Here is an 11318-nt window from a genome sequence, read left to right as displayed (position 1 = left end):
CCCTGGCAAAGACGGCGACCTAGCTCCTAGTGCGAGAGTGTAGATGACTGTTCAGTCTGAACCAGTGACAGACGATCGGATCTTCACATGCATGCTTGTCCTGTCTTTGCTTAATCAACGTCACAGGGTCCTGGATCGAAGATAGCCAGCCCTACCAGCCAAGCTGTACCACTCAAACAGGCCACTTGCCTGGAGTGTCTTTGCTGCCTTGGGTGGAACCAAAAATACAAGATGCAAACCAGCAAACACGTTTAGCACACCTTGCGGCCACACTAAGACGCGCTTCTTGGTACCGTCGTCGGCAGCCAGCGGTGCTTTTTGAGACGCGAACTGCAGGGGAAGCCTGAGGCAGCACACGTTTAAGAGTGGAAATCGCGACAGCCAGCTCGTCTTCTCCAGCTGTTATTTGTCGGTATCCTGCTGCACCGTTGCAAAGCAGCTATCGCTCTCCAGGCGTCCAACGCACATATAAATCCTGATCTTGCTATCGTGTTCCCGTCCCGCGTCCGCACGTGCAATTACATCACTGCCGCAGCTCGGTTGTCCTCCCCCAGCGCTAACAGACAAGTTACTTTGAGCAGCCATCACCGTTATTCTCTGGACATCAACAAACCAGACGCTACCGCCCGTTGCTGAATTTCTGTACGTAGCGACACCCGCCTCTCCTGCTGGCGCACTTGGGCTAATTCTGACACTCTGAAGCTGGTCAGCCACACAGCGTCACCGCTTTATCGCCCACCACACGCGAGCATGGCCGCCCAGGCCAACGGAAGGGCGAAGAAGTCCAAGCAGAATGGCAGTCTGAACGGCTCTGCCAATGGCACTGCCAACGGCCACACAGATAAGACGCAGCTCACCTCGCGGTCGGCTCGGCCACGAAAGCCCCGACGAGGCATCGTGGGAGCTTTCACAAGCATGATTGCGAGACTATCCACGTGGTATCTCATCATCACCTTCCTGTTCCGGTGTCCCAATTCGCTCCACCAGCTCAACCACGACTCCCCGCGTGTCTGCAAACCCTACCTGCAGACCAGGGCCTACGCAGCGCCCTATCTCGACCCATACTACGAGACGTACGTCGCCCCGCACGTCGAAAAGGTCAAGCCCTACACCACACCAATCACAACATTCGCCCAGGACAACTACGCTACATACGGTGCACACAGGGTTGAGCATGCCAGGAAATACGCAGAGACCCAGTATGAGAAGTCCATCCGGCCCCAGCTAGAGAATGCCCAGAAGCAAGTCAAGGGACAGTACGACGTGTATCTGGGCCCTCATGTCAAGAAGGCGACTGACGCTGCTGCTCCATACTACAACGACCTCAAGACTAGCTCCGAAGACATCTACGTTCACACCCTGCTGCCAGCCTACGAGCAGTCCAAACCGTACCTCCAACAGGGTCACGCTTATGGCCACCATGTCCTCGTCGACATCATCTACCCCCACGTTCATACCGCAAAGGATGCTACCTGGGCCTTCATTCTTCGCACCGTTTGGCCCCAATTGCGCGTCCTATACGGAGACAACGTCGAGCCTCAGCTGGTCCGCATCTCTGAACGTCTAGGCCGCTACAGGGATCAACAGAAGATCGAATCTGTAGTCTCTGCTGTTGATGCTGAGACAGTTCTTCCCACTGAGTCTATCAAAGATACTCCCACCATTGCCAGCTCCTCCGCCTCTATTGTCCCTCCCAGCTCCACTGAAGGGTCTGGCTGGGGTGTCCTCGACGAGTTCTTTGGCAGCGAATCAGCCAGCACCGCTTCTGGTGAGCTTGAAGCAACCCCCGTGAAACCCTCTGAGCCTAAGCTCACTGGTGCTGAACTGCAAGAAAAGCTCAACCAGGATCTCCGCGACTGGCAGACTAAGTTTGCCACAGCGGCAGACAAGGGTTCTGAAGATCTCGAGGTACGCGTAGCAGAAATCACAAAGCGACAAATTGACAACGCTGTCCATGGACATGGAAAGGCTTTGGTTGTCAAGCTAGAGGAGACTGCCGACTCCACCATCGCTAAGCTGAAGAGCTACATTAAGAAGACTGTTGAGTCTCTTCCGGAAGACGCTACAGATGTCGATCTAGAGGCTGCATACGAAGAATGTGGCACCAAAACTCGCGAGTTTGGTCTCACGGTCAAGGAGCGCGCCCAGGACATTCGTGTGTGGAAGGCATCATACGACCAGGAGACTGATTCACTAGTGCAAGCTGCTGTCAGGAGCACTGTCGAAGTGCTCGAGAAGATCCACAGCCTTGGTCTTCAAGAAGTAGGCATGCGATGGGTATGTTATGCTCAGCTTCCCTTTCTAGAAGCCTCACTAACTAACATGGCAGGCATGGACTGATGGCGTTACCTACAAGGACTGGCAGAACTACCACAAGCTAAGGAACACCCTCAACGAGTGGCAGGCTGAAGTCGAAGCCGTTGGCTCAAGGCACGAAGGTCTTCGCCTTGCCCACGAGGAGTCCAAGAAGCTCGAAGACAAGGCCATGGCCATTGCGTCGGATATGGTTGCTGAACTGGTGCGCTTGAAAGACGTTTCTAAGTCCAAGATCTGGGCCGGTGACGCTAGCGACGACTTCTCTGACAAAGTCTTCGCCCCTCGTGTCCGCAAGGCTGCCCAGCAAGTCATGGACAGCGTCGAAGGAGCATCTTCTCAGGTTGCTGAAGCAATCCAAGGCAGTTCGACACCACTTTCAGAGAGCATTGCATCATCTGCTAAGAGTGTATACTCTGAGGCCTCTTCAAAAGCATCCGAAGCTGTTCAGGGTAGCTCAACCCCCCTTGGTGAAAGCATAGCCTCGTCTGTCAAGGACGCAGCATCCAAAGCCTCATCGCAGGTCTCTGAGGCTGTTTCAGGCAGCTCGACCCCACTCACCGAGAGCATTGCATCATCTGTTCAGGACGCTGCGTCGAAGATTTCCTCTCAAGCGTCCGAAGCCGTTCAGGGTACACCCTCATCTGAGAGCTTGCTGTCCCAAGCCTCCTCCAAAGCATCCGAAGTGATTGACGACACCGCTTCCAAAGCTTCTGCAGCCTACGAATCGCCTAAGAAGGTGTGGAGCGGAGCTAATGCGCAAATTATCGCAGAAGCAAGAGAAGTCGTCCTCGATCAACCTCTGGATGACGACGAGGACGACACGTACTCTGACAAGTTGCAGAGCGCGGTCGCCGATGCTGGAGATCGCGCGGCTGAAATCAGCCGAGCGGTCAGCGAAGCACTACTAGGTGCTACCAAGACCCAAGGTACTGTCGAATCCGCTTCGTCAGTCGCGAGTGAGCAGTACGCAAAGGCTCTCGCCGCAGCCTCAAGTGCACTGTACGGTACCGAGCAACCAGCCGTTGAGAGCGCCACTAGCGTTGTAGCCGACAAGTATGCTCAGGCTGTGACTGCGGCATCATACGCGATCTATGGCACCCCAACACCCACGGCGATAATCAAGACCGTTCAGATTGAGGCAAGCTCGCGCTACAACGACGCCGTCAGCGCGGCAAGCAAACAGTTGGAGAACGCGAAAGCTCAGCTATCTCTCTTGGTCTCTGGAGAGCCCCAGCCAGCCCACCAAACCATGCTTTCATACTTTGAGAAAGCCTACTCTGATTCTCTCGCAGTCGCCAGCGAGCGACTGTCCAACGCTATGCAGTACACTGAATCTGTGAAGAGCTATGCCGCTGGCCCTACTCAGGGTTACTTTGAATCGGTCTCCTCCATCGCATCCTCTCGCCTCTCTGAAGGCCTCAGCCAAGCTTCCGCTCAGTTTGCACCTCAATCCACTGGCGTTGCTGATAGCGCTCGTCGACAGTACTATGAAGCTATTGGTCTAGCCCACGCTCGGTACTCTGAGTTTGTTGGCGCTGCCTCGAGCGCTGCATACGGTCCTCAACAAGGAACCATTGAATCTTTGGCTTCGGTTGCCTCCGCATCAGCAGCTTCTGCTGCATCAGTAGTATCTGGTTCAGCTGAGTCCGCGGCTTCCTACGTTTCTGGTTCAGCGCAATCGGCTGTTTCGAACGCCCAGGCTGCTGCTGAGTCGGCCGCTTCCCAAATCAGCTCTGGTGTTGTCGGCTCTGAAACCCCTTGGACTGAGTCGGTAGCCTCCCAAGCCAGTCAAAACTGGGAGGCACTCATTGCTCAGGCGAGCAGTCAAGTCTACGGGCAGCCTACGCCATGGGTAGAGTCTGTATACTCTCAGGCTGGTGCATATGGTGCGCAGGCTACCGCTGCCGCCGCTTCACAGTATGCTGAGGTTCAGGCTCTCATCTCGGAGCTTGTCATCGGCAAGGAGCCTGACTTCACTGAGAGTGTCATGAGCCGTTTCGCGTCCGCATACTCCACTGGTCTGCCCGCAGCCATGGCCTCCGCACAATCATATGCAAGCGAAGGTATCAACGCTGCTAGCTCGTATGCTGGTGATGGTTATGAGGCCGTCACTGAGGCTGCTGCTGACGCGTACGCTTCTGCCTCATCGGTCGTCAGTGCCGTTTTTACACCACCGGCCATGATCGAAGACGTTCTGAGCCAAGCTAGCGCTTCTTTGGATCTTGCTGTCGAGAGTGCTTCCATCGCTCTTTATGGAACGCCCAAGGGTGCTGCAGAGCAGGCCAGCGAGTCGGTTGCGAGCGCCTACTCATCTATCCAATCTCAGGTGAGCGAGAAGTTCTACGGTACACAATCAGCCCAAGATAGCTTTTCATCAGCCGCCGTATCTGCCCAAGCTGCCATCAGCGCAGCTATCTTCGGTACGCCTACCGCAGCGGACTACGTTGCCTCAGCTACAAGCGGTGCTGGCGGTGTGTACAGCTCCATCTCGTCTGCGGCCAGCGCCAACACCGAGTATGTCGCGTCTGCCGTCAGTGAAAACGCATCGTACATATCCTCAGCAGCCAGCTCCGCAGTCTATGGACCAGAACAAGGAGCTATGGAGTCTGCAAACAGCCGCATTGCCGACGCCGTGGCCGCCGCCAACAGCCGTATTGCCTCCATGTACGCAGCTGCTTCCGGTAGTGCCGAGGAGGCTGCCAGCAGCATTTCCAGCGCCGCTACTCAAGCCACTCAAGCGGTGAAGGATGAGTTGTAGGCTATCATCTGATGAGCCTGCTCCTCATACCTCCTATCACCACCACACCCCAATACACCATACCCCACAGCACATTCGCTACGACACGACATCAATGTATCGTCACCACACCCTCCATCATCCCCAACAACCACTCTCTTACAAGACTGGACCACCATCTCTCTAAACACAATACACGATCTGCAAGCAAAGCCAGTTGATCTGGCTTGGACTACGAAACTGGGAAAGGAAAGGAAAACGGACGAGGTAATGCCTATGTATGTAGCTATGAACAGTCTCCCAGTTTCTTGTTTCTTTACTACCTGCTCTTTCATTTGAAGATTAGCACTGGATTCCGTTGGTTCTTATGCAGCGTTGTAGTCTAGCACTAGTCAGTCTCTGCGATGGAAGACTAGCAAATGTGATATACCCTTTTCGTTCAAATGTTTTCGCTGAATCATGCATGGGGAACAAGTGATATATATCGTGATATCGTCTCGTGTATTGCTTTGTTGTTACTACATACAGTCCGTGAATCTTGATCCCATGACGCTTGATCGTCGTTCCATCCACCACTGGTATACCCTTTGCAAGTCCGTACACTATACAATTGCACCATTTCCATGTCTCATCTCGCTCTCTGTACCGAGTGGAAAAGTCGAAAGAAGTCGTTCTATCAAAATCCAAATAACGCCAAGAAGGGGTATGCTGCCTCAAATCATGCTCATTACCTCGAAATCATGCAGTAGAAGAAGAAAGTGCACGAATCTAGTCACTGTCGCTCAAGCTGTCCCTGCGTCCGACGGCACGGACACCGCCGCGACGGTAGCCGTCCATGACGTCTCTGCCACCACGCTCCCTCCTCGCGTTTGTCGGGACACCGACTTGAGAGACACTCTCCATGGGGTGTACGCTGCCGGCCTGGCTAAGACCAGGGATGTGGCACGGGTAGCTCATGTGGCCCTGGGAGTCACCGTTGGTAGTGGTGAAGATGTCGGATGGGGGAGGTGCTGGGCGAGAAGTGCGGTGTTGCTTGCGGGGCGACTCAGAGGTTGGGCGCGAGCGGGAGCCTGATGGGCGAGGACGAGACTCGGAGGTTGGGCGACCAGAGCGGGGGCGATCTTGAGATGGGCGGGCTGAGCGGGAGCGAGGGGAGTGCTTGTTGGGGTCCGAGTAGAGGGACTTGTCGGCGTTGGGGCGGTAATCGGAGTAGTAGCTCGATTCGGTGACTTCAGAAGGTGCGGAGCGCTCAGTCTTGGGGGCCTTGGGTGGAGGAGGTTTGGCAAAGTCGCTAGTGGAGACGCCAGTGTAGACGGTTGCATTGTCATCTTCGCCGGTAGTGAAAGAGTATGCAGCAGAGGGAGGAGCGCGACGGGGGCCAGATGGTGCCTTGCTCCTTGTGGGAGCGCGTGTGGGTGTGCCGGCTTCAGATGGGGCGGTGTACTCGGTGTATGCAGGTCCAGGGTTGTAGTCACTCTGAGGGGATCGGTACTCAATCATGGGGCGGTTGACTTCAGCCATTTCGGGAGCTTCGGAGGGTGTCTTCTTGGACCTCTTCTGCTCTTCCTTTGCACGCTTAGCCTCTGCCTTTTGTTCTTCCTTGCGAGCCTTCTCTTCGGCAGCAGCCTTCTTCGCAGCTTCCTTTTCAGCGGCCTTGGCCTTGCGCATACGTTCCTTTGCACGTGCTTCTTTAGCCTTGGCCTCCTTCTTAGGGTCCTTGGGTTCCTTCTTAACCAGTGGTACGTTACTCGAGACCTGAGAGCCGCCGACCTCAGAAGGTTGAGAGCCAGAATAGTCAGTGTACATGCCGTCGCCAACGCGGTTGAGGCCGCCGACACGGGCAGCCTTCTCCTCGCGGTACTTGCGGAGCTCGGGGTCTTTGTAATCGTTGGTGTGGTCGCGGCGGTGCTTCTTATGCCTTCGTCCATCTCCACCACGAAGACCGCCCTCGCCTCGCTCGGCGTCGCGGTACTCGCTGGCGTCGACGCTTGTACCGGTCTCGTCAGTGTAAGCAATTTCGCTCTGCTCGCCAAAGTAGCTGCCACCATGAACGACACTGCCGCCACCGAGCCTGGTGCTCTTGGTTGCGTTGGATAGTGTCTTGCCGTCTGGTCCCTTGCGCCTCAGCACAGTCGACTTGTAGTCCTCCCAATCGTTTTCGCGCCACTTGAAGCCGCCATTCTTGGCCCAGAAGAAGAACCAGATGGCGCCGAGTGCCAGTCCGACACCGATGAGGGCAAAGAGAGCCTGGAAGCCGGGTCCGGAGAGGTCGTTTGGTGGACGTGCGCCTGCTGAGGCGAGTTCCTTGTATGGTGCGGGTTGTTCACGCTTGACCATTGACTTGGCCAGCTGCAAAACATTCACGGCCATGGGCGAGAGTGCCTGCCCGGCGGTCGCAATCTCAGGATGGGGCGCCATGGTAGGCGGAACAGTCGTGTTTGTGTTTTCGCAGGTGCACGTTGATTGCAGCGTCGATTACAGCGAATGCAACTGGCAGATAATAGTCAGAGTGTATTCTGGGTGAGCAGTAGTAGCAATGTGTAGTGTGGGGTTTGGAATGTGGAAGCGTAGCCCCCGTTAACTTTTGGTTTGATGCGTGTTGGGCGCGGGTGGCTGGTGAGCAAATGCAGGAGGTTAGGACGAGGTTGGGGACGCGACCGACGTCACCCAAACAACGCGTTGATGCAGCAACAGCACGGCCTGGAACACCAACCACGACCAATGCCACGCGGCAGCCCTCGATTGATTGGATTCCCCTCTAAACCAAACGTTACAGCACACTTCCTTCTCAACAATTGCCCTTGTTTACCGCTGTTTCGCCAACAATGTACACCTGGAATCGGCGGTGTAGCCAGGCCCCATAAAGGGCTTGCAGCGCCCTGCATCCGACCCTCTGCGGGAGGTCCGCATCCCCGGACTAGCCTTATGTACCGCGTATATCGTAGCCTTTCTTTTGTCGCTCGTGCTCGTGCCTGACGCATACTCTTTAGTAGAGCCCTAGAAGAACCACGTCTTTTTTTTTTTTCTCTTTTACAGCTTGTCGTTGTGGACCAAGATCCGGACAACGACGCTGGACCCTGATTTTTGACATGTCTACAATCGTAGGGCGCAAGCTAGTCCTCAAGAAATTTTGTCTATTAACATGTCAAAAGTGCAAGGTCCAGAATATGGTTTATAATTCTCTTCCCCATATCAACTGCACAAACTAACAGCTCGTGAAAAGAAAAGTTAAATATGGCAACGCAGACTGTGACAGCGACCAACGTATTCGAACTTCAAGCGATACCCAAGACCGCAATCCCCGACCCTCAGCGGCCATCGCAAGAAGGCCCAATCTTTGGTCAACGCTTATCCGACGCCGAGTCTTCCACAGCGCCGTCCCTGAAAAGGGTGTCCGCTCTCCATACCTTCCTTACAATTTTCACCCCATCCTTTGTAGGCTTCATAGCCAGCTTTACCAATGGCATCATCACAGTCGGACTCCCCATCATCGCCCGTTCCATTTCACTAGAACGATCCCTATACCTATGGCCCTCCTCCGTCTATGGTCTAACATCTGGGGCAGCATTGCTCATTGCTGGTTCGATAGCCGATATAGTCGGCGCCAGGTCGGTTGAACTGACGGGTATCACCTTCCTCGGTATCTTCACGCTAGCATGCGGTTTTGCGCAATCAGGTGCCCAGCTTGTTGTTTTCCGGGCTCTACAGGGAGTGGCGCTTGCGTTGCATCTACCTGCGTCTGTTGCCATCATCACTGGTGCTGTGCCGTCGGGACGAGCGAGAAACCTTGGTTTCGCGTGTCTGGGATTTAGTCAGCCCCTGGGGTTTGCTGTTGGTCTAGTACTAAGCGGTGTTATGATTGAAAGAGCTGGATGGCGAGTAGGCTTCTATTTGACCGGAGGCTGTTTATTGGCTGTCGCTGTGGGAGCTATATGGACTCTACCTAAACTTCCTTCTCAGAACCAAGATGGTGTTGTTGCGCTTTGGAAGAAGGTTGGCAGGGAGATTGACTGGGTTGGTGGCATGATTTCCAGCGGCGGACTAGCAATTCTTGCATACGTTCTAGCGTATGTCCTTTCCGTTCTACCGTAAGCGTATAAGACAGCTAACAGCGTGTAGTATCATCAGCGCCGATCTGACAAGCATTCGTTCAGCAGAGACGGCCTCACTCCTCGCTGTCAGCATTGTTCTTCTGTTCGCCTTTCCAGCTTGGATGCACTACCGTGAACGATGCGGCAAACCGGCCCTTGTACCGAACAAACTGTGGAACAACCTGCCCTTTACCAGCACATGCATCATGGTCGCGCTATCCTACGGCGTCATGAACTCAATCGAACTCTTCTCCAGCCTCTAGTATGTATCGTCCGGAACATACGTGTTCTTGAAATGACATCGACTCAGTAGTATTTTAAAGCTGACCCTCAAAACAGCTTTCAAGAAGTCCAACACGCCTCGACGCTGGCAACATCCCTCTACCTTCTTCCAAACTTGACAACAGGTGTCTTAATCCAGATATTCGTCGGCCTCTTCATCCACCGAATACCTGCCCGCTGGCTCGTCGCCGGCTCCGCATGCATCTGCGCCCTCTCCCCTCTCCTAATGGCAGTCGTACCTCCAGCTTGGAGCTACTGGAAGCTCGCTCTCTGGACCCAAATATTTGCCCCTTTCAGCGCAGATGTCCTGTTCACTGTTGGTCTCATCATCGTCAGCGATAACTTCCCAGAGAAGACCCAGGCATTGGCGGGTGCTGTGTTCAATACCGTCGCACAATTTGGTATGAGCCTGGGTATGGGTAGTTGTCAGGTCGTTGCGTTGGGAGTACAGACCAAGAGTGGGAGTACTGTGAGTACCGGCCACGGTGATGGGGAAAGCGGAGCAGCGTTTGAGGATCAAGATGACGTGGCTTTGTTGAAGGGATATAGGGCAAGCTATTGGCTTATGTTTGGTTACATGATTGTTTGCATGATGATCGCTGTTATAGGATTGAAGAAGGCGGGCAACGTTGGACTGAAAAGAGAGTAAGAGCTCGAACTTTAGCGAGTGTTGATGGCTTCAATTCAATGGGAAACGAAGCAGGTTGGCTTTCACACTTGCGAAAGGATGACATATTGTCAAAGTCGATCCTTGAATTCTCAGCAATGCGTCCAAGGATCGGTTGCAAGACATGCGGAAGCTTCCAGAACCGAGGGCCTGGCCTAGCATTGCGGCACAAATATTGCGAGCAACGTTGCGAAGCACACTACGGTCCGAACAGTCTGGGACGTCATGTACTGTCGGACAGTGTGTCGAAAGATCATCTCGTATTCATCGTCTAGTCCTGCTTCCTTAAGCCAAGGAACTAAGCGTTCGTGCCAATTTGTCCACGCGAGCACCATCACCAGAGGGCAATAGGTGTGGAAACCGCATTCAGTGTGCTCGGATCTAGCAAGGACGACCTTGAAAGTAATTAAGAAGGGTATGAGAACACCGACTGGACGATCTCTGACAGTATTCAAAGGTTCTGGTAACAGTACGGCGTGGAAGTCGTTTTGTGGAGCATATGTTGTGGGAGGTATGTGAAGTCTTGTATGGCAGAATCGTGGTGCCGAGTCATATCGGACTAAGGTCAATTTTGGCTCTTGAGGTAGCTCTACCACGTTGTGACTCTTTATATGTATTCACGATTCGTCCTTTGAAAGCATGCTTATATCAGAGCTTGGTGTGGTTCACGCAATTCGTTATATCCTCGGTCGGTCTACGTGATAGGCTCTGTAGAGTTAATAAGAACATGCGCGCCTTGCTGATACAACTTTGTAACCTTCCACTGTGGAGCTTGGACAAGGAAGTGACAAGAGCAGATATTTCATATGTTTCTGAGATCGTAGATGTGATGGATGAAGATTGCCTTTCATGTGTGCTGCCAAGAGACCATGTGCACGTGCTTGCGCCGCAGCCGACTTGGAAAGCTTCAGCGCGCCGAGCCTCCTGTCGCCTTCCCTTGGCCTTGTGACACGATGACATGTTAACCAAACATTCATTAAAGACGGACAGCCGATCGCTTTCACCATCAACCGCTCGAACAGTAACATCTTACAGTCATCAGGCTCCACTAACAATCATGGTACCACGGTGACCAGCAGACAGCGTCCCGCGAAACGCAGCCAAATTCATGACAATCGTACCTTACACCATGGCACAAGACCAATGACCGTTGCCCTACAAGCTTCAGGTCTTAGCATCCCCAAAGGCGATTTCTATCCTCGCTTGCAGCACTCGAAGATCGCCC

General features: G+C 53.9%; 3 protein-coding genes across 3 annotated transcripts; 2 read left to right on the top strand and 1 right to left on the bottom strand.

Annotated features, from left to right (window-relative positions):
• Positions 1-750: 750 nt before the first annotated feature.
• On the top strand, positions 751-5074 carry GT037_002050 (uncharacterized protein; the record flags this gene model as incomplete). Its single annotated transcript, XM_038927097.1, has 2 exons — positions 751-2277; positions 2330-5074. The coding sequence occupies 2 exons, from the start codon at positions 751-753 to the stop codon at positions 5072-5074; spliced, it is 4272 nt and encodes a 1423-aa protein (XP_038790389.1).
• A 747-nt stretch (positions 5075-5821) lies between these two features.
• Positions 5822-7471, bottom strand: GT037_002049 (uncharacterized protein; the record flags this gene model as incomplete). The annotated part of the gene is made up of 1 exon (XM_038927096.1): positions 5822-7471. The coding sequence occupies one exon, from the start codon at positions 7469-7471 to the stop codon at positions 5822-5824; it is 1650 nt and encodes a 549-aa protein (XP_038790388.1).
• An 816-nt stretch (positions 7472-8287) lies between these two features.
• On the top strand, positions 8288-10075 carry GT037_002048 (mfs general substrate transporter; the record flags this gene model as incomplete). The annotated part of the gene is made up of 3 exons (XM_038927095.1): positions 8288-9120; positions 9173-9406; positions 9484-10075. 3 exons carry the CDS (start codon positions 8288-8290, stop codon positions 10073-10075), a joined length of 1659 nt encoding a protein of 552 aa, XP_038790387.1.
• Positions 10076-11318: the final 1243 nt, after the last annotated feature.

This window comes from Alternaria burnsii, assembly GCF_013036055.1.
Source record: "Alternaria burnsii strain CBS107.38 chromosome Unknown 750, whole genome shotgun sequence".
In the NCBI taxonomy this organism is placed as follows: domain Eukaryota; kingdom Fungi; phylum Ascomycota; class Dothideomycetes; order Pleosporales; family Pleosporaceae; genus Alternaria; species Alternaria burnsii.
The sequence above is the reverse complement of the archived record's forward strand: the minus strand, read 5'-3'. Positions and strand labels throughout refer to the sequence as shown.